This window comes from Rhipicephalus sanguineus, chromosome 1 (assembly GCF_013339695.2).
Source record: "Rhipicephalus sanguineus isolate Rsan-2018 chromosome 1, BIME_Rsan_1.4, whole genome shotgun sequence".
In the NCBI taxonomy this organism is placed as follows: domain Eukaryota; kingdom Metazoa; phylum Arthropoda; class Arachnida; order Ixodida; family Ixodidae; genus Rhipicephalus; species Rhipicephalus sanguineus.
Genome location: NC_051176.1, coordinates 110,255,497 through 110,283,318, shown reverse-complemented (window position 1 = coordinate 110,283,318; position 27,822 = coordinate 110,255,497). Strand labels below are relative to the sequence as shown.

Sequence of the window (27,822 nt, the reverse complement as noted above, 5' to 3'; positions counted from 1 at the left end):
AAGGGTTCTATAGGAGGAAAATGTGGCAACTCGTCTGGAACAGCCGCTTTTTCAATGTCCGGCAGATGGAAAAACAAGTTCATGCTTATGGCACTTCTGCAGCCTCTACCTGCAGCTGCTATCTTCCCTATAAGCGAAATCACCTTCAAAAAGTTTGTTTCTAAAAAAAATAGGCACATAAATGTGCCGAGTGTTATACAATCATGCAATAAAATGTTATGTTTTTGTGAAATATTTGACAGAAATAGTGCAGTGATAAGGGCAATATTTTTTTTTCTAAGATTTCAGCCGAAATGTGCATGTTCTTCTGTGCTGCTCTAACAGTGAATGTGTTTGATTTGCATCACAGAGATTCTTTAAGGAGACATTAAATAGAAACCTTGAATCAGCTTAGACTGATGAAGGATTCATTCAGAACTTAATTTTGAATAATTTAATGGTGATGTGTTGATGTCGAAGCGAAAAAAATAAACAGTTGCATTTAAAAATTTTATGCCGAAATGGAGCGCTAGTGAGTCAGTCTGATGTCACAGATTCCAGTATATCTTTTTTTTCATATTTGGCCATTATGGCCCAGTAAAACTGGCCAAGTAAATTGTTAAAGGGGCCCTGAAACAGTTTGTGAACATATGTATGTTAAGTAAATGTTGCGGATCTGTCAGCTCCTTTGAACATGTGAACTGAATGTTATTGTATGGCATGAAAATGGGAATTTAAAGTCTCGTGTCAAAAACAGAGTTGCTTGCTTTCTCCTTTGTAAGCTTGTCATCAGCTCTTCTGCAAGAGGTTCCAAGGTAGCTCTACTGATGACAAGGTTACAAGGCAGGGCCAGCAGGTGTTGGTTAATTCCTGGATTGCAAGAACATTCTCAGTAAATGTGTTAGTAGTGCTAATTTTTGTTAAATAAATGAAAAGCATGCATATGGGAAAAAGAACAAAAAAATTATTTCATGCTTGCTTTTCTGGTCTAGCCTGATAATTGTCTGCTTAATACATATTTCGTTTTTGCCTATACCAATGCAAGGCAGCTGCTGGTGTACTACATGCGGGCTCTTTCCAATATTTAGTACCCGAGTTGGAACGAAAGAAGGGGAATGGATCTGTAAGGTCTGGTGTGGTGAGAAGGGGGGATGGTGGTGTCTTTCTCCCAAAAGCGCGGCTTCCAAGAAGTCAGCTCCGAAGTCGAGGGTCGAAGCGCAGCGACGCTCGATTCGAATGTAGGAGGCGCGGTGGCAGACGAACACTGCTTACTGCCCGTAACCGTTCGAAGAAAAAGACGCGCCCTGTTTACCATCGGTTTAACGACCAACGCAGCGGCCTACGGCCCGCGGGATTCCGGGAGACGGCGCGAAGGGAGCCAAGACGGGTGACACCAATAAATCTCTCATAGTGTCCGCAGACGGCCTGTGAACGGAGACGGTATGCCGCCAAGGAGGGATGGCATGGTCCTGCTAGCTAACCGGCCGCACAGCGTATGTAACACGATCAGGGTAGCTGAACGACGCCACCATCGTGTGTTTTTTTGGTGCACTTCTAAGAATGTCGTTTGCCGGCCGTTTTCCACGTCTCTCTCTCAGGCAGGTGGCTAAAAAGGCTTCAGAGAGAGAGAGGGTGGAGGCCTTCGGCAGACCAATTTACGGTCGGCCCAATAAGCGGGCTGAGTTGTTTTGATTTGCCGTGGGGAGAACTGGGAGGAGCAGTCATGGTGTTAAAACCTGGCTCCCAGCTCCTCACGGGGGTTCTTGTCGCAGGAGTGGTGCCATGCAATTGTCGGCTCTGCCGAATGACGTTGCGCAAGTTCCTATGTATATAGCTGCCACTTAACCTTGTATATACACTGTATAAAGATATCGTGTTGTTTTGCTAAGAAAATGAGTCGTCTCCATCCTTGAGAGGTAGCAATGACAACGACGAGGCAAGGCAGCTACGGACAACCTTCCACTCCCTTCAGGAACTGACGGCGGCTACGCAGCCGAGAGCGCTTTGCTCTGGAGTCTTGGGTGTGGGGAGAAGGTTGAATTTACTGGATCAAAGCTCATTTCATTTGTTAGGCACAACCTAATGAAGCCAATAGAGAGTGAAGTCAAGGAAGATATAGGGAACATTACTTGTAGTTTTTAACTGTGGTGTAATTATGAATTTCACCGTCGGTAGGGGCCAACTTGCCGCCGGTAGGGGCCAACCTACAATTTTCGGATCACGCGTCTGTGCATGTAATCCTGCTAGTGTTAGCCACAGGGCTTAAAGTCAGGGGGACACGGGGGGGGGGGCAGCCCCCTCTCCATTTTTCAAGGAGGGGCCCGGCTCCCCCTCGGCAGTCCGACGGTGGAACTGCGGCACCATTTGACAGAGTGCTGGAGTTGAATTTTTTGGCAGTAGTGCTTTGTGCGGGGAAATTATACTCTGCAATTTTCCGAATAATGATTTAATCGTTAATGTTTGGTTGACGAGGTGTCAGCAAAACAGAAGAAAACAGGTATCGTCGTACTACTGAATGCAATTCACTGAGACACTGAACACCACAGGCAACGCCTCCTGAAACCACGGGTCACCAACCTCTTCGACAGAGCGTCTTGGCACAGTATACTTGTTTCACGAGGCACCTAAGTGTGAAGCTACCTGCTCGTGAATCTGTAATGGTTCACCTTGGTCTGTTTAGTTGGCCACTCAATTTTCATTCTTTTAGTTGTGCATCACAAGTCTATAATTGCAAAGACGCATGTATTTTGCCTACTTTATTAGGCAAATGGTAGTGAAAAAATATATATATATAGCGTTGTCGTGCCTGAGGTTATGAATCCAGTGAGTCAACTAATATGTTACTTACTTTGAGCTCACCTATCTTTAAGCCTTTACATCCCGAGTTATTTTTGAAAAATGGCTCCCGAAATAATTTCATTTAATGCATGATTCGATTGACACATTGAATAAATGCCCGAAATACATTCGGAATAATATATGTATTTGTATCCAAAAAACGGCAGGAAGTGGAAGATGGAAGCTGCGATGAAAAAATCCGTAAAACAGGTGGTGGATGCTCGAGCCAACGTTTCGACAAGTGGACTTGTCTTCTTCAAGGCTGGAACTGATTTCCTTAGCTATCGTGTGTATGTGCTTCGTGCCCACCCAATCGTCGCGGTGGCCTCTCCCCCCCCACCCCTTCTCCCCTCTTTTGGAGAGGGCACGAAGCACATACACACGATAGCTAAGGAAATCAGTTCCAGCCTTGAAGAAGACAAGTCCACTTGTCGAAACGTTGGCTCGAGCATCCACCACCTGTTTTACGGATTTTTTCATATGTATTTGTATGGCATTCATAAGTATTTGTTTAGTTCTAGAGACAGTTGGCTTCGCTTTAACCGCACGCTCGGCAACATGCTCTCAATGTACGTCGCCGCCGATCACACAAATTGGGATGCCATTCTGCCCTTCGTCACCTATGCCTATAACACCGCCCCTCAGAGCACTACTGGTTTTTCACCCTTCTTACTGTACGGAAGGCACCCGTCGCATACCATCGACACGATACTTCCATACAAGCCGGATCCATCTGAGTGTGCGCCTATTTCTGACACAGCCAGGCTTGCTGAAGAGTGCCGCGAGCTTGCCAAGACCTTTACGACGCATGAACAAGAGCGGCAGAAGAGCATTCGTGATGGCACCACCACTTCTGCGCCCACGTTCCTTCCTGGAGCGCTCGTATGGCTCTCCGTTCCTACCACTGCAAGTGGGCTCTTGTCAAAACTGCTGCCGAAATACGAAGGCCCCTATCGTGTCGTCGAGCGCACATCCCCGGTCAACTACCTGATTGAACCCATCGAACCATTTTCAGACATGCGCCGTCGAGGGCACGACATTGTCAACGTGGAGCGCCTCAAGGCCTACTATGACCCGCTCATAGTGACCAGCTGTTAGGTCGCCGGGCGGCTCCCTTTTCGTACCCGAGGTAATTGTAGAGAAGCCTTGGGACATGGTAATGGGTTGCCCTCTCCAGCGCCTTCTAGTGGGTCATCCTCTTTGGTTGCTTGTGAAAGAACGCCGCTCGCGCAGGGAGTTCGTGCCTTGCCGTGACTGTCGCCATTACTCATTGTCATTGAGTGCTGTCTATTAAACAATATATAAACAATATATATATATATATATATATATATATTGCCATGACGTTTATTAGCAGGCACTCGGCGACGGCGCACGACAGCGACAGTCAAAGCGGGGTCGGCTCTCTGCACGAGGGACGTGCTCTCAGAGAAGAAGACGACCTACTAGAAGGCGCTCGAGAGGACAACCCATTACTGAGTAGGAACGCTTCGCTACAATTACCTCGGGTACGAAAAGGGAGCCGCCTGGCGACCTAGCAGCTTGTCACTATGAGCGGGTCATGGTAGGGCTTCAGGCGCGCCACGTTGACAGTGTCGTGCCCTCGACGGGCGTATGTCCGAAGATGGTTCAATGGGTTTGATCAGGTAGTTGACCGGGGATGTGCGTTCAATGACACGGTAGGGGCCTTCGTATTTGGGCAGTAGTTTGGAAGACAGGCCAGTTGCAGTGGTAGGGACCGAGAGCCATACGAGCGCACCAGGAAGGAACATGGGCGCAGAATTGGTGGTGTCACCGCGAATGCTTTTCTGCCGCTCTTGGTTATGCGTAGTAAAGGTCTTAGAGAGCTCGCGACACTCTTCAGCAAGTCTGGCTGTGTCCGACTCTCTGCACGACGGGCGTGCTCTCAGAGAAGAGGACGACCCACTAGAAGGCGCTCGAGAAGACGACCCATTACTGAGTAGGAACGCTTCGCTACAATATATATATATATATGTGTGTGTGTGTGTGTGTTACAACTGTACATGTTTGTATATATATATATATACAATTACATCCTCCGAAGAAGGCTGGACCGCCAGCTGAAACTGTTAGGATAAAATAAATATTCGTTTTGTTTCCTGTATTGTAGTACGAAGTTTTTCACAATTTTTATTGCGGTAGCCAGAAGAAGTTCTCTTTATCCACACACACGCGCGCGCACACACAAGCACGCACACACACAGTAGACTCTCATTGATATGATTCTGCATAATACGTTTTTCAGCCTAATATGCTTTTGTTTTTATTCCCGGCCAACATCCCTTGGAAATAATGCATTTTCATGCGTTTAATACAATCACATTTTTGCCCAGAATTGGATAATCTGACCGCGAAAGTGAATCCTGACGGATATCTAGCAATCCTGCGTTTATTCTTCGGTATGCCAGCTCGCACCGCGTCCCAACAACCCACGATCTGCGCGTTGCAGAGCCGCTGAGGCCACAGCAGCATCTGCTTTGCGGCGAAAAGATCGCGGCTAGGCGATCTTTTCTTCGATATATATATTTTGCCACTGTATGAGGGCCCCTCCTCCAATGAAGGGAGGCTTTAAGCCCTGGTTAGCCAGCACCACTCGTGGCCATGGCAGTGAGTGTAAAACACCTTTTTGTGCACAAGTGTCACATAGCACGTGATGACACTGAGCCTGCTATGACTCAATGAGCTTCTTCGATTTACACGCTCTGGAGGGCTCCGGATAGCCCCGGACGCCGGCACTGCATTCGTTTTTCTTGGGGACCACACGGAAGCTCCGCCCACTGGTTCGTGACCGCTCGGATGCCTGTTCGTTTTTCGCGTAGCTGGCGGCCTGCGGACGGCCCAGGAGTGCCCGAATGATTTCGTTCTGGCAGCTGGCAGATGGCGGCTCAGTGCGTCACGCGTGCGGCCATCTTAACAGGAAATTTTCAACATGTCCTTGCTCTCTCTTTGCTTTTCTGTCCACTTCTCACGCATTTCCGGATTACGCATTGTTTGCACACCCAATTCTTCTTGTCGTCGGTGTTGTGAGCTGCGTCAAGCATGGGAGTATTTCTGAAGGTCGGGAAAATGTGTGGTGCTTGCTAGAAAAAACAGCAATGGAATGCCCACGCACGTCTTCGATAATTGTTATAGCGCAAAAGCAGGACAAAGAAAAAGGTACACGAAGATGAGCGCTTTTGTCTTTGTCCTGCTTGTCATAATAATTGTCATGACCTACCAACTAGCCCAAGCCGCTATGTCTTCGATGCGTGCACGCTCCAGTAGTTCACTTATGGTAAGTTGTTCCACAACGGAAATGGGTATCATTCACGATCTAATCGCCATTGTGGTCGAGATTGGGTCGGTGTTGTGGCCAGTGTTGCAGCCATAGACTGACTAGACGGCCAGGATTTTAAGCAGGCAGATGGCCTGAGACTGCTCGGGACTTTTGGATCACGTGATAATGGCATCATGTGACGCAGTTACCTATGAGCTGAGTCGTCTGCGGGCTGCCTATGAGCTGAGTCGTCTGCGGGCTGCCGGCGACTGGTCCGGGACTTGGTAAATTGAAGACGCTCACTGATGCATATTGTCATCTTCATAACCATCGATATGCTTGCCAGAGTGCACCTTGTCATCTACACACCTTGAAAACAAGAGCAAAAGCCTTTTTCACACTCTTACATTTTGCTGTACATTTGCTGAAAACACTGCATAAAGGATGCGTCTATTAGTTTGCTTCAGTATGTTAACAGCCTTTTATTAAATGTAATGCTTCCTACATGTTTCTGACGCAGTATTTTCTGAAATTTTAAATATATCCCTTGCTAGGCAGCAGTCTTATGTTTATGTACGAGTTCTTGTCATTTCATGGTTCCTTGAATTTCATTATTTTGGGTTTCGCACTGTTGACTTGTTTGAATGACTAGGAGTATGGATTGTTGGTCTAGTTGATTTAGAAGCAATTTATTAGAACCATAGCGCTGACCAAAAAAAGACAAAAAAGACAACAAGGTTGGGTGCTAATTTTCATTTTCAGAAGAAATGGTATTTATTGATATTTATTGACAATACAGTAAAACATGGCAGTTCATCGCACGTGCACGCCAACAGTGTCAAGAAAGGCAATTTTCACTCAGTATAACAGACAAGGTGCTGGCACAGTTAGCACTGGCTTTTTCAATCAAGCTTGGTTCCACAGTTTCTCGTCGACATTTATCTGTATTACTATACAGGACGGATCATTCCTTAAGTAATGGTTCACAGCCACAGTCATCACAGCGCATGGAAATGCGGCCATCCCGATATCATTCCAATTTTTCGCTATGCTTTCTTAAGGGCACAGGGTAAGGCAAAATTTTTTTAAAATTCACTTTTTTTTCCTTTGCAATTTGGGAAGTATATTCCTTTGTGCATAATTCCCATATTCGTGATTTTCTTAGAAAGTCCTTTTTTGCGGCTGAAAACCAGTTTTTATGAAAGCAAGTAGCGAGTGAACACGCATCCCAGGACGAGCCCCTCGTATGCGCGCCGTGCTTACGACCAATTTAAAAAAAAAAAAAAAAAAACTTCCTGTACGAAAGTCAAAATGCTTGTCTGGAGTCAGCTGCATATAAGAAATTGTCGGGCAACTTCTAAGGCTGTCAGAAGACGCTGTACTCTTTCTTGTTCGCATTTGTTCTTCGAAAACTTTTAGCTCCTAGCTTCATTACACCTTCTGTCTGTTGTGCCTGCTGAGGGTAAAGAACGTCTTCAGGAAGCGTAAATTTCACGGCAACCAATACAGTTCTCTTGTAAATGCGAATAAATGCCGGCGACGTGCTGAGGTGCTGAACGCCGAACCAGCAAGCTCTTCATCGTCGAACCTCTAAGCATCTTCAGCATCCTTCGAGGCGAATCGCATGCAGGTTGACAACGGGTATGCTCTAATGGACATGAATATTATTTTTGATGCATTAGACAGAATTGTGCAAGCAAACTGTGATGGAGGTGTTGAGCTAATCAGGATTGGGTCGCAGAATCTTTGCTGTCTTTGTTTGGCTTCAGAGTTTTAAGGATTGCAACATTGGATGCTGTTCTTTCGTTTAATGATTGCAGTATCACACGTGCCAAACTTCTGAAATCTTTAGGATTGAAGCGTGGCTAAAACGCAGTCAATTTGCTGAAAGAAGTTGACCACAATCGATGATACATTGCAGATAGAGTTGCACAACAGCTCACAAAAGAAGCAAGGCAAGCAAGACGACAGGCTGAAAAGTGAAAAAATGACTTTGGCAATGATTACCAAGCTCGTAGCTACTGAATAAAATACTAGTTGAACGGTGTTTGTAGCAAAAGATGTTCGCTTTTCAGCTGTTTTCTTAATTTAAAGTGCATAATTTCATTTCTGGTACAGTAGCTGTATGCCCTTATGCAGAGTACAAGGAAAAATAATCAACTGGTTATCTTTGAATACGTAGAAATAATGGTATCGAAGTAATAATAAACATGTTCAATCCGGTCCAGTTAAAAGAGTGCAAAATTTGGAAGAAAATGATATATGTATTATGTGGATACCCCTTTCAGTTACTGAGAAAACGGTTCCTCAACATAGTAAAAAATGTGTGGGACTTATAGGGCTTACCCTGTGCCCTTAATCTAACATTCACACTACTCCCAGTTTTCCTTACGTCAACTTTGCCATATGCTAAATAGGTGTCATATATCAGTCAAGCGGCAAAGCTTACATAGGGCAATCCGGAAGATGACTGGATGACGGATTAAGGGACCACAGGAAAAATTTGGAACGATACCGGGATTGGCCACATTTTGGTGCATTGTGATAACTGTGGTCACGAACCATTGTTTAATGAATGTTCTGTCGTGTTCATGAATAGAAATTCAGATAAATACGCGCGAGAAATTCTGGAAGCAAGTTTGATTTGAAATTGTGGAAGCAAGTTTATTGCTCTCAGTGGAAATCAAATTGCCTATCTTGACACTGTTTGTCCGCATGTGTGATGAATTGCCATGCTTTGTTTTGATGTAAGTACTGTTTGTTTTCTGTTGAAAGGTTGTGCCCATCCTTGTCCTTGCGCTTTAGTGCTGTGGTCACAATAATTTATTTTAATGTGTGTGTCAGTGAAGCGAGCCCTTTTTTAGTATTTAAGTTCAGAATTTAAAGTTGACAGGGTGACTTTTCCCTCTCATTTTCATAAGGCTCTTCAACAAGAAGATAGAATCCAACCCAGAACAGTATACAGCTGTGAAGAATATTCTTCTTGGGTTGCACCGGCCTTATCCGTACCTCTTGTTTGGCCCTCCAGGCACAGGGAAAACTGTGACTCTTGTAGAAGCACTAAAGCAGGTATATAAAAACTATTTGCTGATTTAACTTTGTTCCTGGTGATGTTCGATGGTAACATGTGCTCTAATGTTTTAGGTGTGCACCCTGATTCCATCAAGTCGTATTCTTGTTGTGGCACCTTCAAACAGTGCATGTGATGTTCTTGCTGAGCGGCTTATAGAGCACATGTCATCTAGAGAAATCTTCCGCATGTATTCAGCATCTGTGCACCCAAGCAATATTTCTGAAATGTTGACGGTAAGTACTGCAGCCTGTTTCAATCTTTGAAATACATTTTTTTTCCTTTGTCCCCCTTCATATCACGGAAAAAAAGATCCCCTTCAGACGCGGTGTCCACATTTGCGGACATAACTTGTTTTTGCCAGCTATGATAACTGATGGCCAAGAAAAAGGAAGAGACATTGATCTTTGGATGAATTGAATCTTCTGCAGATGCAATATGTCTTTACCTTCCACTTGCTACATGTTGCTGCAGACGATTGCTTTGGTGAAGGCACTACTATGTTCGACGAGTCGTTTGACTTGCAGCATTCCGGCAGCTACTTAAAAAGTGTAATTTTTGTATGCTTGAAAGGAATACAACCAATAATAAATTGCACATGTAATTCGAGCCTTACATTCAATTTTTTAATGCAAAAATACATGACTGACATTAGAATAAGCAGATGTTTACAGTGAAACCTCGGTGATACGAATCTCACGGGACCACCAAAAATATTCGTATCATCCGAAATTCGTATCACCAGAAAGCATGGAAAATTAGCATGCGACAAAAGAAAGCTGGTGTACATTTTCATTTACTGTTTGTCAAGGCTGTGGAAATGTCAGGAAAAATCCTGAATGATTGTCAGTTAAGTTTTTACATGTCGGCAATCATACCAGCACTCGTAAATATACGGCCCGTACGCGCGCATTTAATTAGTGAACCAGGTGCGCGACACTCGGAGGCCGTGACGCGTCTCTGAAGGTTTATTCTGACCGTAAGAAAAGTGTTTTTCTTACACCGTGATTCTGATGATTTGGTGGTGCGGCGCGTATGCCCACGCTTGCGTTCCCGCGCTCGCATGTACTTGGCGCATCTTCCGCGACAGCGCGGACAGCACCTCTTCTTACCTGGGTGGTAGCGAACGTTCGTATCAAACGTCGCTGGCTGAAAATCAGTTCACAACAACCGTACTCCATTACATTGCAGGCCCATGGGCCTTGGCTGGGACCAACAAAAAATTCGTATCACCCCGAAATTCGTATGAACTGTGATCATATCACCGAGGTTTCACTGTAATTGCATCCTGATTAGAATTAATCACTAAAAATGCACAAATCAACACACTACCAATCTGTCCTTCTTGCAATAGAATATTGAGTAGCTTGGAACAGAGTTGTGTATGCATGTTACATTTGTAGACAGTCCGTCATAATTTGTACCTAAAGTTGAGAGATGCATATTTTCATATTATAGGGATGGTAATGGGCCAGGCAGGCCACAACTCCGAGTCTTAGAATCGATAGCAATGTTGCTATGAGGGCAAGTGCTTCCACTGATGAGCTCCTACTAAAAAAAAAGAATGTTGAGCACCCTTCCAGCTTGAGTTTTCAGTGAGAAATTAGAAAGATGCGTAGAGTACAACTATTAGATGGTTGTGGCTGTTGACCTAGTGCGTATGGCATTCTCTGTGACCTAGGCTATAACTTCACTCTTGCCAGGAATAGTACTTAAATTTCTCCATTTGTTTGGTGTCACATATAAAAGGTTTTGTTAACTCACTACATCATTGGTGTGGCATAGTTAATATGTTTGCCACCTCATGTCGAGCAGATTTTCAGCTTTGTGGTGTGATATTTGTTTGAAGAATGTAATGTGAATAACATGCATCAGTATGTACTATAACGAGCATTACTTAAAAAGCATAACGTGTAAGCACATGGCATATGTAACCTTGTACAGTACCCAACATGATTCTCTGGTGGCAAAATTGAAAACTAAATGAGAAAGCAATCCAGTTTTTTGCTGGCAGTACCTTCATTCTCCCAACAGTAAACTTTTTTTAGTGGCTTCCCTAGCTGAATTTTTTTATGGCAATGGTGTGCAAATACCTATGTAACTGCAGTATGCCATGCTTGAGCTTGTCACACAGCAGTAAATATTAACTTTAATTTATGTCATGGCACAAACATCACATTGTAAGGCTTTGAGCTGAACGATTGTAAGCGAGGAAAGTACTGTGCCAAAAATGTCAAACTGCGCCAAGGCAGAAATACTGATACATGCTGCGCCAAACATCTGTTTTCATGCGTATTGTGTCATGCCTGTGCCGAGGCCCACATGAGTGGAATGACCTCCATGGACTATGCACGAGATTGTTATAGTTCTGAAACCAAAATTGCATTGTTCTAGTGGCCAAGCCAATTTTCCGCTGCTGCTAGTGGTATCATACCTGGCATGCGGGTAGTTCGGTGGTGCGGCTTTCTTGTGCATTGTGGTGCTGGCATGCTCTCCATTCCTGGTGATTTATGCGTCCGAGTGGGTTAATTGGCGATGACACTGAAACGCACTAGTTTGCTTACTGATGTGGGCTAAAAGTTCTTGCAAAGTGTAAAGGTATGCCTGTAATATTTATCACTGACACTTATCGTTTTATGTACATGGACATGAATGTAGTGCTTGGAAATGCAAAGTGTGCAAGCCTCGGATAGTATTTCTTCATTAAAAGCTTCATAATATTTTGCCTGGTATTTGTGGAAGTTATAGTAGTAAGTGAAAGTTTTTTTAGTGCTGTTTATATGAAACTGTTTATAACCCTATGCCCAAACATGAGATGTCATTACAAAGTGAGATCTTTTGTTTTTAGAAAGTCGCAAACTACAAGCGTACTGAAAAGGTGTTCATCTATCCTTGCTCTGAAGCACTGAAGAAGTACAGAGTTATCGTGGCAACGTTGGCATGTGCTGGAAAGTAAGCAAATTTAAGCTCCTAGCATGGCCTTCGTCTTTTCTTGTCATACCCTGTCGCTATGTCGCAGTGTAAGTATTGTCCAGAAGTGTGATCGTCAGGTTAAAAGTAGAGCTGTGCAAATATCAAAATTTTGGGTGCTATTCGAACTGAATATTTTTTAAATATTTCTTGAATATTTTTCTAATACTTCGGAGGGTAATTACAGAAAAAAAGTTGCAGAGGATCCCTAAGCATATTCTTATGAGATAGGAATATGAAAGCGTTCCTTTTGGCTAGGTTGTTGAAGTGCTGGAAGGGTGCTGCTAAGTCGCATTCTCTAGTTATCTTTTAAATAATGAGGCAATGCAGAGCCTGAATTGTGTTTATTTGCATGGTTTGGTACAGCCAAAGTGTTGTCAGCAACACTTTACACATGAAAGGAAAACACGCTATTTCCTCAACCTCTCCTCCTCCTTCAACTTCTGTGGAGGCCCAACTGATGTGGCGGACAAGGGCGCGCTCCCTTTGAGTTGGGAATTCCTCATCTGCTGTGCAGACTTCCGTCTCCTACTCTGTGGCTGCGAGTGGTTTCTGCGGCAGTGGTTGGCGCTAGTGTCAGTTCCAGTGGGAGAGGCCACTTGTTTTCTGCACACGGCTTTTGTGGACACCAGACAAGTGCGCGCTTTCACAAACCTGGCCAAGTAATGCTTTCCCGTTAAAATGTAGTGAAAAAGATGGCCAAAAAGAAAACAGTTCCTTCTTTATGGTAATCCGTAGGCCTGGCGGCAGTGCACTGTCTGCTGCGTGAACACAAAACTGTGCTGCTAGCTGTTGCATGCTGACGCCGGTGACGTAACGGGCAGTATTGGCACGAGCCTGGATAACTTGATATTTCACCGTGTTTCGGGTGATACTAATGAATTTTATATCGCAGGCTCATTTCATGGCGCGAAGACATTATTTGGAAAGCACGTTTCGCAAAACGAGTCGATTGAGTACGAAACCGAAACCACGTTCGTGGCATTAGCAACAGCCGACCGCCAGTGGCAGAGGTAGTGACACCGCCATCGTAAAATGGCGACGGAACGAATTTTAAGCCTAGTCCACACAATCTTATTTCATGCTCGACTACGGTCTGTCTGCGTCAAATCTGTTCTCAGCTAAGTGGCAGTGGTGACGTGCCACTTTCATTATGAAAGCTCATATCAAAGAAAAGTTATTTCGCACGCTGGGGACAGCTATGTCGCGTCTCTTCTGTGTGCCCAAAACCTGAGTTCAGGAAGGGTGCATACAAAGGAAGGAAATCAGCCGCATGTTGAGCAGAAAAAATTTCTACGGGCTGAAAATGAGAAAATATCCAGACCTTGATGACAAGCTTGCAGGCGTTTTCAAGCAGCTCCCCGTAGACCGACCTTGTTGAAGTAACGGCCCTCAAAACGGCACGTGATCGAGGCGTATCCAGGAGTGACCTGAAATCCAGCAGAACTACGTCTCTGAAGGAAAGGAGCTGCCAGCAGAATAAATTTCACTGTCTATGAAGGATGCCTTTTTTGTGCTTGCCTTTCTTTCCTTCTGATCGTCAGCATAGCGGCACGTCATAGTTTTAAAAGATTTTGTGTAACATTACACGCAGATGCATTTTTATTTAGAACTCTAGAAAATTGGGAGTGCTTTACATTCGATTAAGGATGGTATAAGCAGATGCTACGCTTCGCAATTTTGTGCTGCACTCTTTCTAGTCTGTGCACAGTGATCGAGCTACCTTGAAGTTCGCGAGGAGATTTGGGTTTACGCACATCATTTAGAAGCACTGTCATTTGATTTTAAGCGAATGATACTGTGAAGTTTATTTTCCGTAAGTTCAAATACTTAGAATAGTTAAATTTCAGTGCGAATGGAATCGAATAGCAAACACTATTAGAAAAATATTCGAAAGTTCAAATATTCGCACACCCCTAGTTCGCCGGCGTGTCCCACTTCACTACTGCTGGTGGTTGCCTCTGAGAAGTGGTTGAACTAGAGGACCAGGTTGAACCCCATAGTTCCCAACAGTCAATGTTATGCGTTCACATGAATAACGATCTCAAATAGCACCCAGGAGTGAAACTTGAGGCTAAATAATGATATAAGCGCCAATTTTGAATATAGGAAAGGAGATTATTTTTAAGGGCTCATTTTTTTCTTTGTTAGACACAATATTAATGAGAAGTAACAGACAGCAATGCCAAGGAAAGTATAGGGGGTGTTGTTTGTAGTAATTAGAATATAAATGTGAAGAAATTAAAGTGGACGAAAAGATAACTTGCCGCCGGCAGGGACCGAACCTGCGACCTTCGAATAACGCGTCCGATGCTCTACCACTGAGCTACGGCGGCGGTCATCTCCCCATCCACTTTATAGGGTATATATGTGGATTGAAACTTAGGAGTGTCAGTCAGCGCCAGTCGCAGCCATGGCGGTGAGTGTGGAACACTCTTTTTTCTGCCTTTTTTGGCGTCACGTAGCACGTGATCTATATACGAGCAGGCAGCTGACCAATAATTCCTCGCATACTACCTGAAGGCATCATGTCTGCCAGAACGAGACCCTCGCTATGTGAGGGTCTCGTTCTGGCGAGGGTTTCGTTCTGGCAGACATGATGCCTTCAGGTAGTATGCGAGGGATTATTGGTCAGCTGCCTGCTCGTATATAGATCACGTGCTACGTGACGCCAAAAAAGGCAGAAAAAAGAGTGTTCCACACTCACCGCCATGGCTGCGACTGGCGCTGACTGACACTCCTAAGTTTCAATCCACATATATACCCTATAAAGTGGACGGGGAGATGACCGCTGCCATAGCTCAGTGGTAGAGCATCGGACGCGTTATTCGAAGGTCGCAGGTTCGGTCCCTGCCGGCGGCAAGTTATCTTTTCGTCCACTTTAATTTCTTCACATTTATATTCTAATTACTACAAATAACACCCCCTATACTTTCCTTGGCGTTGCTGTCTGTTAGTTCTCATTAATTTTGAATATAAGCATTTACAGGCATTTGTGAGCATTGAGGCACGAACGTCAGAAAGAGGCATTTATACATAGTACTAAAAAGTCCTTCTTAACCTGTATTTCATGCTCATATACCAAAATGGTGCGATAATAGCGCAAGGAACAAAATAGGCATTTGCCTAAAATCCGGTCTCTACTTATCACTGACAACCCTATCATGATAAGTATCCTCAGTTAACTATCTGCTCGGCACTGCATGTGGCTTAGTGGTTTAGTGCTGTTCATTCTCGTCTAAGGATCCTGCACGCATTTAATAGGTGACAACCCAAATGCGCTGTGCCACAGTTCCTTCGCCTTGTGTCGGATTACTTGAAGTGTGCGTTGCTTTGCAGAAATTAAACCAGCTTACCGCCACCATGTTGGCCCAGTAAGATACTAGCCCCATGCATGGTCAGGGAAAGGGCAGTGTGCGCACAAAGAAACGTCACTACACACACGTTCCTAAGGGCAAATCTTTGTGTATGGCACAGTGAGCATCCTGGGAGTGACTGAGTGAGCTTAGTAGGCAACATGCTGCACACATTTAGCTAGTGATGGTACATATACTCAATTTCATACACAAGGTGCAACAGTGTAGAGGCTAGGGAGATTTCTTGCACTAAGTGTGTCTTACCAAGAAATAGTTCAAGGTTTTACTGCCCATAATGGGATTCCTTTTTATTTTTTAGGCCGAGTATTACATGAAGATGTTTTGTGCCTTAGAAACAAACAAACTCTATTATGCGGCTATTAATAGTTGTATGTTGTTCTACATCACTTAGCATTTCATTGTTTTCGGTTTTTGGTACTTTATTTCGATATTTCGATTTCTGGTATTCAATTCGATATTTGAAGTTAGGTATTCATATTTGATCTCTATAATAAAGAATTTCATGTTCGCATACTCCTACTTTAAAACAATATTTGGTGCCTGAGTATCACACTTTTTGACTTCATCAAAACATAACACTGTAAACGCATCTTGTGGCATGCTGTTGCCTTGTTTCAGTACTGTCACTGATATGATGCCCCAAGGATATATAATTCAAAGCACTTGTTTATAATTCACAAGCTCCTTGGTTATTTAAACGTTTAATTGTAAATGTCATTACATACTTGTGCCATTGTATATAAGCCTGATTTCTTCTTTTTCAAATGGCATCTTTGCTAACTTCATATGTGACATTGCTTCGCAGCAATATCATACTTTGCAGACAGGACCACCACTGATTGATTTATGACCACATGTGCTTGTTTGCATTGCCCAAATCTGGTGAGGCCCCCTTGAATTCTGGCAAAGTTGAACTTTCAACTCTGGATAGGTAGCACACCTGATGCAGATTGATTTCTTGCTAGAAGAGAATGTTGGAGCACTGCCTTTTAATGGGCAATGTACCTTTTAGCTTCCTTTGGGGTGAGCAGGAAGTTGTTCTTTTTAAATGTGGAATTGCAAGAGTTCTGTATGCGTATGCTGGTTTTGTGCTGCAGGCTGGTGACAGCTGACTTTCCACTGAACCACTTCACGCACATTTTTGTGGACGAGGCAGGGCAGTCTCTGGAGCCAGAGTGTCTGATCCCTGTCATGGGGCTCATGTCACCCTGGGACCCAAAAAAGCGGGGCCCAGGTGGCCATTTTATTCTGGCTGGGGACCCCCAACAGCTGGGACCTGTCATTCGGAGCCGGCTGGCAAAACAATATGACCTTGGTATGAGAAGGCATGGACACATTTGACCTTCTGAGCTGACTTCTGAAGCTTATCACGAATCCGTTAAAGATAATGCAAAGTACCTAGAGGAAAACAGCACAGGCAACTCTTCGCAAAAATATTGTGCAACAACAGAACGATGTACATTATGCTGGCTTGCTGCGAGTTACACAAGTTTTGCCAGTTTCAAGAAAAAAAAATCCACCACAGGACACGCTTCGCCACATGGTGTATACTTTTGCTATTATGCCTTTGCAGCAGTTTTTTTAATGGATACTTAAGCACTGATACACTTTGTGGCCTCTTATGTTGATACAAAATTATGGTTGTAGGTATAAGCCGACCATAAAATGTCTATCTTTGCACATTTAAAATGGATGGTCTTCATTAGCTCTGGTTTAGCAGAAGCTGCCGTATGCAGCCCTATTTATGTCTGTGCTGCATGTGTGCCACATTGTGACATCAGCATTTGTAGCAAATATATAATGAAGATGGCGGGTGGGCTCTAGCTGCTAATATTTGACCCAACTTAATTATGTATGTCCCGACATGAGAAATCAGCTTGAATTGCCCAGTGTTTGCATTGTAATTACTTGAGGGGGTTTTGACACAAAAGGTTCTTGCTTCTTGCAGTCAGTGGCTGGTTAACTTTATTATGTTGAGACCTCGTTTATCCTTTTTCAAGAAAAAGCGCAGCAATGGTCATCAGACAAAGAAGGGAACAAGGACAAGCACTGTCCTTGTTTCGGTCTTTGTCCGTTGTCTGCTGTTGCACTCTTTCTACAAAATGGATTACCAATTAGACCATTCTCACACCTTGCCTAATTTACCTCTTCATGTGATTCTCTTTTTGGAAGGTTGCACATTAAAGGGGCCCTGCAACACCTTTCTTTGTTATATTGGAATAGTCCCATTATTGACGTATGACTCTTCACGAGCCATATGCCGCAAAAATTTTTCGAATCCGTCAAGTCTAAGTGGCGTTACCAAATTATAGAGATCACGTTCCGCAGCTTTCTCTCTCAACTCAACGCAGCGAGCGCGCGGAAAGCTGCGCGCGGCGTGACGGGAGGGAGGGAGGGCGGAGGTGCGAGGAGGCGACGTCAGCGCCGGCGGCATTTTTTTCATTTTTTTCTTTCTGGCGTCTCGGCGCAACCACGTGGTCTGTGCCGCCATTTCCGGTCGGCTTGCGTCGTTCTCGTTGAGCGGAGTCGATCGTGCGATCGCGCTGTGTATCGCGCGTGCTTGAAAACTGCGCGTCGGTTTGGTAATGTTGGGTGTGCACCTCGAATGCCGTAGTGTTTTCATCGCTCTGCCAACCATGGAAGCAAACGTGCGCACTCGTTTGGAACGAATGACAGCTGAGATCGGTTTCGGCCCATACTCCGATACACCGCCTCGTAAGACGGCACTGGCAGACGACCCCGAAGCGCCGCCATTACCGGACGCCAGCATTGTTATCGGAGACACGCTGCGCCCGTGCCTCGGTCGGTCGTGAGAACGTGCCGACGATGCAGTTCTCAGCTGACGAGGCAACACTCGAACGGCTGCCACTTTCAACGGCAACCGGCGATGGTCAAAAGCACAGAAATATTCACGTTTTCGGCACTGCGCATGGCGAAGAAAACGGAACCACGCAACTGCGAGCAGACGAGCTGTCGGTGAGACCGGAAGTGCTAATATTAATGTTTGTTCGGTGTTTTTAACGCGATAACATAATATAAACATACATATTATCTACTTATTGAACTCAAAATTAACAACGAAAGTAATAATGAGGGTGTTATCGTGATTATAACATCAGCCAATGGTGGAACTGCCGACAATCGCGTCATATTTTGCGGACTAATACATCATTTGTCGAGAGAAGAGGGAGCGATTTTCAGCTGACTTTGAGAATTTATTGTAAATTCCAGGCCGTGCGCATCGCTGTAATATTTGGCTCGCGTGTTCTCGGGAGCCTCGACTACCGATCGGCAGCGCTTTTTGAGCATGCTCGAAAAGTGTTGCAGGGCCCCTTTAAAGGAACTCACATGGTCAACAATAAACCGGAGCCCTCCCCACCACACTACAGCATCTCTGATAGCCTGTGTGTGGCTGCGGGACATGAAACCCTGTTGATCAGTTAAACCATGCGTTAATGCTAGTATTCTAACTTAGAAATTCTTTGCCAGCAATCTTTTTGGTAGTACTTACACTGGTGTATTACACTATAACATCATTATCTATAACCTCAGTCACATCCGACACGAAAACTTCGTTATATCCGAAAATTCGTTTTAAACATGCATTCATAACACTGTATCTATGACAAGACCACTTTCCCTTTGCTTCGTTATAACCGATAATTCATTATATCCGTGTTCGTTATATCGATGTTTGAGCGTATAACCATGATGGCTCTGGTTAATTGACTTGTTCAGTCCTATTATAAGATTTAATCTCATAGCTAGGCATTTCTGTGGGATGTGTCTGTTGTTCTTTTAAACTGTCAAAATGCGCCACACCTGTTATGGAGTGCGATGCCATGGAGCTTGGTGTGTATGCATCCAATTTTTACACTCTCCTATAATTGAAATGGGTGAAAAAACGAACACTGTTTGGCCAAGTCACTGTGTAACTTGAAGTCAGATGTGTACTCTGGCTTTTTACTGGGGTATTGAATATTTCAATTGAATAATGTTGCAGATATTTCTCTTCTGGAGCGTCTTATGGACACCGGGCCATATCAACGTATGCAGAACGGTTACTACAACCCACAGATGCTAACCAAACTGCTTAAAAACTTCAGAAGCCATGGCGACATCATTGAAGTCCCAAACAAGTTGTTTTATGAGGATGAACTGCAGGTATACTCTCTACAAGTTTGAACATTTCAAATCTATGCCACACCAGTGCACATCTATGTCACATGCAAGTTGGCATTTGCTGTCTCATACCTGCCTACCTCTCACTGCTCTTCACTCCTTTTATTCTTGGGCTTTGTACCCCTCAGCACATACTGGATCAGTTTCATTGGCAGATTTTGTACCTTCTCTTGAACATTGCCATTGGCAATCTTTCACGGGTAATGCTCCTTATGAAATAAAACTGAACTTTACCTTTAAGTCATATTTGGCAATCTTTGGCACATTGAATAGTTGAAAAGAGAAACAAGAAGAGGTATTGCTGAAGCTGGCGTCATGTGTTCCTAGCACTTCACCAATCAAACAAGGTAAAACTTTCATTTTGGCTGACTAGGATACAAAATTTTAAGATAACAGTGGCAGTGGAGACACTGGAGCTCTGGTTGGGCTGTCTGATTTACCAAGTGCACATTGTTTTGGTTTTTGGTTTTTATTAACGTTGGGCACAACTTTCTTACTCCTCCAGTAGGTTTATTTTATTGATTAGCATTTTGACAGCGTATGTCCAGTGAAATCTTTGTCATGTGTAGTTTTCAAGCGTGCAAGTGCACACAGTTGATTTTAAACCGACGTTTCGTAGGAGCCTGACTAGTAGTCTGAGTTTTTACTTTTTGAACACCAGCCATAAAATGCTCTTATTCAGTACTGTGCTGTCACATTACTGTACAAATACTGTACAGAGCATGCAAAGGCTCCAACATCAGTTCAAAGTGCACGACTGTGCCACACAGAGCCAAGCTGATTGAGCATGGTATTTTATTTATTTAAAAAAAAATACTTTAAAGGCCTCTCAGAAGACCATCATGTAAGGGGGTTAGTGCAAAAAGAGAAATATATGCATTGCAGTAAAATGAGTTACATAAAATCAATGGCAGCATTTCACTCGGCACATAACAGAAATTGAGTACAAAAAAAACAGTATAATACAATGAATAGGGATGGGTGAATAGTGAACTTGAGATTCGAAGCGAATCCGAAGCAAATAGTGATTTGGTTGAATAATTTCGAATCGAATAGTCCGAATAGTATTTACCGCATATTATTAGGAAAAATGAGCATTTTTGTCATGACCCTTGCACAATATTTTTAAGGATTGGAACTAGGTATGAGTGAATGTCACTTTTTTGGGTTGAAATGAAGCCGCCTTGAATAGTATCAAGATTTGAATAGGGTGGAAGTTATAAGTGGACATTACAGTTTAAAAATTACTATACTTAGTGCATATAAGCCCATATAACACGCTTTTAAACTTAAAAAAAGTAGAGCTGTGCGAATAGCAAAATTTTGGGTGCAAAGCGAATTCGAATATTGAAGTGTGAGTGCGAAACGAATCGAATATTTGTCGAATATTTCTCGAATATTTCAGAATGTTTCTCGAATACTTCGAGGTGAAATTGCAGAAAAAGAAGTTGGAGAAAATTCCTAAGCATATTCTTATGAGATAGCAACATGAAAGTGTTTCTTTTCGCTAGGTTGATGAAGCACTGGCGGGGTGGTGTTTCGTAGGTGTCTTATCAAGAATGAGGCAATGTAGAGGCCGAATTGTATTTATGTACATGATTTGGTGCAACCAAAGTGTTGCTGACAACACATTACACGTGATAGGCAAAGATTTTTCCTCAGCCTCTCCTCCTCTTTCAACTTCTGTGGAAACCCAACCGATTTGGTGGACAAGGGTGTGCTCCCTTCAAGTCATGAGTTCCAAATCTGCCTCGTAGACATCGATATATAAGAACATCTGAAATTTTGGATGCTAAAAAGCTTCGGCTTCCGATCTTTCGGACTTCCTGCCCAAATTTCGGGTCCAAAACAGCATTTATTGAGCCCCCACCGCTGCCACATTTTTTATCTCCATGTTGGAACCAGCGTTTTCTTGAGTTAGTACATTTTCGACCGTAGCAGAGCTTGAAAGGCAGCTTTGCCGCAGTACCGGGGTGTGATGAGGTGAAGCATATTGAAAATCTAGGGACCACGTTCAATCAGACGTTGACTGTCTCTTGGCAAAGTTCGACCGTAACGGAGCTTGAAAGGCAGCTTTGCCGCAATACCAGGGTGTGATGAGGTGAAGATATTGAAAATGTAGGGATCACTTCCAATCGGACGTTGACATTGTCTTGGCAAAGTTCGACAGTAACGGAGCTTGAAAGGCAGCTTTGCCGCAATTTCGGGGTGTGGCGAGGTGAAGCATATTAAAAATCTGAAGGGGTCATTTTCAATCGGACGTTGACTGTATTTGTTTTTGGGAAGTTCGAATAGTGAAATTCCAGTGCGAATCGAATCGAATAGCAAATACTATTCGAAAAATATTCGAAATTTCGAATATTCGCACCCTCCTAAAAAAAAAAATATGTACATTTAACCTTGAAGTGTGGCTTCGCGGCAGTGCAGATTTCCCCTGGATGGGTCGCTTCACAGCACAGCAACCAGGCGCTGCAGTGAAACCACCTTTACAGGGGCTTATGTGCGGTCAAATGTATACATATATTCGTTCATTTCGAATACTTCGAAATTTCGAATAATCTAAATTCGTATCGAAGCGAATTCGAATATTGTAATATTCGTTCGAATATTCGAAATGCCCGAATATTCGCCCATCCCTAACAGTGAAGTTATGTAATGCAACAGTACAACAGTATCAGTTATATAAAGCAAATATGTATAGTTAAACTTGTGTATAATGAGGTCAGCAAAATCAGTAATTTACTTGATTCCATTGAAAATTCACTTCATCACACTGAAATTCGACCATTTATGCAAATGTATATAGTTGTCGACGGATTCGTTTCTACACGGCAGGTGCTGCAAAGATGTACTTATAATAAAAAATGCAACTGATTTCAGTAACATAAACAAAAATCAGTTGGGTTGAAACTGAGATCTGGTGTGATTCCACACTGGCAATGTCCTCTTCACAGCAGCCGTACAACATTCGTAGAGCTGAAACAAACACTGTTTCAACGAATGTTGTAATCAGTATAAGTGAAGTTGTTACGGCCACTTTGTTCTTGGTACTTGCCATCGGAACTCGGGCTATTCCTTGGAGTGGCACCTCACCAAATGCTGTGTTGACCAAACCATTTAACCAATTCATTTTCCTTGCTCTTCACCAAATTCATTGCATGCCACGAAAGCAAGAGAGCGTCTGTCTAAAATTATGGGAAAGTAAAACGCCAACCTTGAAAAATACTAGCCTTGTCAGTGGCATCCATTTCCTGAACAGTTGAGATTGCTTGCAAGACAAGCGAAAGCTTGTTGCGTTTGGTACTACTACTGCCTCTGCGGCTATTACTCAGGCTTGTCATCACATGACATGTGGTGATACCAAAACTGGTGTGGGCACACGGCAGGCATGAAATATAAGACTACACCGGTTGTGGAGTGCACTATACAGTACGTCTCGAATGCATGCTTTGTTTCAACCCCCTCCCCCCTTCCCGCTTTGGAGATAAACATTCAGTTTGTTTCTTGCCCCACCTGTCGTGGTAGCTTAGCATGTAAGGTGTCGTGTTGCTAAGCTCGAGGGTGCAGGTTCGATTCCTGGCCACGGCGGCTGCATTTCGATGGGGGTGAAATGCAAAGAACACCCGTGCACTTAGATTTAGGTGCACGTTAAAGAACCTTAGGTGGTCGAAATTTAATCCGGAGGTTCCTGCTACAGTGTGCCTCATAATCATATGGTGGTTTTGGCACATGAAACCCGAACAATTATTATTATCCTTCTTGCCCCCAACCATTGCCGAAACAGATGCTGCTCCACTTCGGTGGCTGCTCTGTCGCATGGTGTGCAATTTGAAAAATGCATTCACAAAGACAACAGGCAACTGAACAATTTTGCCACTAGTGCCAGCAGAAGTTTCACTTTATGGCTTTGATCTCGCTTTGTGGCAGCAGTGAAACTTCATTATACTGGAATCGTGGATAAACATGCTTTTTAAAAATATATGGTGTCCTGTGGACATCAGGTTATAAAAAGTTAAATTACTTTGTTATGTCATGGTTTAACTGTATACAAAATATGAACAAGTCTTTCTTGTAGGACAAATATCTGTACTATTAGGTTTGTGGCGGTAGTGCGCACGCATGCTAAGGAACCTTTTGTTGACAGCTAACAGAATTCTGCTGCCGAAATTCCGCATCATTCACATTGCTTGCCTACCACGCTACCACAAGCACGCACGAAATATTCTGGATGTTGCTGTCACTGTAGAACTGCACAGTTATCTCCTCTCACGTAGGGTTTGTGTGTGTGTGTGTGTTTTTTTGTTTTTTTTGGTGCCTGTTTTGTCACTGTGTTGCAAACACAATGAGTCTGCAGTAAGGGAATTTGGTGGTTTCAGCGGCTGTAGAAAATCAGCCTAGAACTGACAGGTGTAGAAAAAGCTATTCTGGCAGATCTTGCCGCTGCTGAATTGAATTCTATGTTGCTCTAGATGCCAGATTGCAGAGTATGAATGTGCCATAATGGGCAATAGTTTAGATAAAACAGAAGAGAGCATCATATTGCCATGTGCGTTTCTTATTATCACTTTCGCTGTATTCGGTTTTTGCCCACAAAGACTGTCAGCAACGCTCAGCGCGAACCGCGCCTCATTGTTCGAGAAGCTTCGCGATTATTGTAGATCATTTTGTTAAGATTGCGCACAAGACGCGAACACTCAAGTATATTCTAGAACTTGCGCGACAACCAGCGATAACGCTGGAATATTCGACGGCACATGTATAAGTGTCGACGTGCTTCATCGCGTGTCAGTTTTATCGACGGCCGACGTCCTGTTCGCCGCTATCAGTGTACAGCGTGTATTGCTGTAGTTCAAGTTCTCATTTCCCGGCCACAAGTTCGGCCAAATAAACAGTTTCATCTTGAAATTGCCGACTGCTGTCTTCGTCGACGTCACGACTGCGTGACGTGGGCTGGGTTCACGGCTTGATGGGGGCGTCCGGTACATGAACGAGCAGCACCTCTACCAGATGTCACGTGGTCGTGACGTCAACGAAGACGGCAGTAGGCGTTTTCAAGATGAAACTGTTTATTTGGCCGAACTTGTGACCGGGAAATGAGAACTCAAATTACAGCAATACACGCTGTACACTGATAGCGGCGAACAGGACGTCGGCCGTCGATAAAACTGACAAGCGATGAAGCGTGTCGACATTTATACATGTGCCGTCGAATATTCCAGCGTTATCGCTGGTTGTCGCGGAAGTTCTAGAATGAGCTTGAGTGTTCGCGTCTTGTGCGCAATCTTAACAAAATGATCTACAATAATCGCGAAGCTTCTCGAACAATGAGGCGCGGTTTGCGCTGAGCGTTGCTGGCAGCCTTTGTGGGCGAAAACCGAACACAGTGAAAGTGATAATAAGAAATGCACGTGGCAATATAGCAGCAGCTTTACCTCATGTAGCAGAACATACTGCCTCATTGCAAAATCTATAAGTTAGGAGACTTTTGTGGTGATGTAGTTCATATTGTGACGTCCCAACTTATGCTGACCGGACCCCAGGTGTCATGAAGTGCTTGCACCCATTGTCTTATTCGACGCCTCGAAGAAAAGAAGACCCCTTCCCCTTCCCACCGGAGGCGACGAAGACTGCATTTCGCAGCGGGGTTCTTGAAAGCTGCTGTCAATGGTCCTCGCGGAGCCCATCGCGCAAACACCAGAATCGGGTGGCAGCATCCTTGGGCAGTGGTCACTGTGGAGGCGAGGTCCCGTGAGCGCCCTTCAGTTTTATGGAATGGGCAAAGCAGAGTGCCTATTGTTGATTTCTTTCATGCGACTTTGCTATAGCCCCTGTGCCAGGCCGCGCCAGCCATCCCGTCAGCGGGGCCGCTGCCTCCGCTGCTTTCGGGGCTCATTATCGTGTCTTCCGTGAATGACCGCCTGCGGCACTCGGGGAGAAGAAGCGGCGATACGGGGAACTGTACCGAAGACGCCTGTTACAAGCGTTGAAGCCCGACCTAGACAGGGGGGACGGCCAGAGGCTTTTCTGCACAGCGCTCAAAACACTGCGCGTTGAACATAAGAGACGGCGCGCTTTATATAAGCGTCGAAATTCCTGGCCGCCCCCGCATCGACGGAAAGTTTGCCAGTTTCCCTCTCCACGTTTTGAGCTTGTGTATTTTGCTTGCTCTGCTTTGCCTCAAGAGAGCGTTTTGCATGGCTGTGGGCTATGAGGGCGGTCGTCGGGCCGATACAAGTTGACTGACAAGGAAATATGTTGCGTAAATAGTGACAATTGGTTGGGCTTCATGGAAGGGCGGAGTCTGGGCCTATGAAAAGCGACAGCGGGACCACGATAGGGGATGGAATGAGCTAGAGATGGGAGACGATGAGATGAGGCAGAGGATGAAATGAGAATGAGAGGGGGAGACGATGAGATGATGACTGAGATGGGGATGCCTGAGGGAGATGATGGAGACGATGAAGAGGAAAGAGGAGGTTGGGAGAGTTGCGGCATAACTGAGCATTATTTTAGTTCCTTTTGAGGGATCCACTGGGAGAGTCCAGTCGTTCGATGCCCCGAGAAATAAGGTCTTTAGGTGCTTGGAGCACGAAGAAGTCCGCCGCGATGACCGAGTAGAGCCCCTGGACGAATCGGACAGTGACCCTGAGAACAACTCACCAGCCCCGACCCGAACAACGAGCCCCTAGACATGCGACAACATGGACTCACTCATGAGATGAGCTACATCCCTTTCTCCTTTCACGAACTTTGCGAAGTGGCAAGTAGCATATTGAGACATTGCGCGGTTTAACTAATTATTATCTTCACCCTCTCGTGCTGATCGCGTTGTTGTACTGTCATTGATATCTTCCCCATGTGTTCTGCGAGTGTTGTATTCTTTTGTTATAATTTTGTGTAGCGTGTGTTGTGTGCTAAGAGCATGTGCATTTGCCAGTTATGATTACTATTAAATAATTTGTTAGTAAATAAGGAAAACTCTTTGCCTTTCTTCCTTCCCAGCCCCAGCACGAATCCTTTCGAGTAGAACGATGTTGAGATGAGTAGCCAAGAGGGGGTGAGCGAGTGTAGTGGTGCTATATAGTGGCAACTTTAGCGAGGGATCGAGTAGAGAGATTTAGTAGCCTCTCCTCTTTGGTGGTCGGTAGCAGAGGGACGTCTCAATATATCTATCCCAAAACATGTGCTGTGAGAATTGCTCTCCTAATGATTTAATAGACTGTGCTTTTTCTATAATTTTCTTCCTTGTACGATAACCTAACATTAAGGCCACATTTCAGATTTTTTGGACGAAATCACGCTATCTATGATTTCTTAGTGTTAGGGTTCAGCACATTTGTGTAGCAGCATACTCCTAGTATTCTCAGAAATTTACTCACTGGCACTGCTAATTAATTGAAGCTGTCGTCAGTAAAAAAAAATACATCTGTATATATACTATGAAGCGCGCATTGTTATAAATAGTGGCCAGATCATTAATATAGATATTAAAAAGCATTGATCTAAGGCTACTGCATTGCGCTACACCACAATTCAGAGCTTGCATAGCTGAATAAAATCTGCCCATTGAAACAAACTGCCTTTAAGGAATAAGGTATAATTTAGATTGTTGAAATGCATGACCCCTTATTCCATATAACTTCAGTTTTTTTTTTACATGTAAAACATTTTAAACACCTTTGTAAAATCAAGAAAAATTCTCCACTTGGCATTCTTGTTTTCAAAATTTGTTAAAGGGCCCTTCACTAGGCCCCATTGCAAATTTCGGTGAATGACCGGAAAATGTAAGCTGACACCTGGGGAGCATTTTGCGAAAAAAACTTTTCAAATGCAGTTCGTTATTGGACATGTTTGAAGAAATTCAACTGTCCATTACCATGCCTTCAGGAGGTGACCTTCACTTCGAAAGTGGATACACTCTCCCTTCAGCTAGGCTAACATGCACAAGCACTACATGCCTTTGAACACTGGAGGCAAAGGTATGCTTTTATGTTGATATGATGAGCCCCACCTTCTTTTTTTCTTCTCTTTCTATTTTAACTTTCAGCACACTTGCAGGACGGCATTGTTTGCTGTGCATTGGGTGAAAACAAAAAAGAGAAGTCATGTGGCCTTGGTCGGCAACATTC

General features: G+C 44.1%; 1 protein-coding gene across 1 annotated transcript in view; it reads left to right on the top strand.

Annotated features, from left to right (window-relative positions):
- Positions 1–27,822, top strand: part of LOC119395856 (putative helicase MOV-10) — an 89,174-nt gene that overhangs the window by 45,362 nt on the left and 15,990 nt on the right. Inside the window, exons 8-12 of the mRNA XM_037662869.2 lie at positions 9,016–9,163; positions 9,239–9,400; positions 12,013–12,116; positions 16,609–16,826; positions 19,515–19,675. Of these exons, the coding sequence (XP_037518797.1) occupies positions 9,016–9,163; positions 9,239–9,400; positions 12,013–12,116; positions 16,609–16,826; positions 19,515–19,675 (793 nt within the window). The remainder of the gene's footprint in view (positions 1–9,015; positions 9,164–9,238; positions 9,401–12,012; positions 12,117–16,608; positions 16,827–19,514; positions 19,676–27,822) is intronic.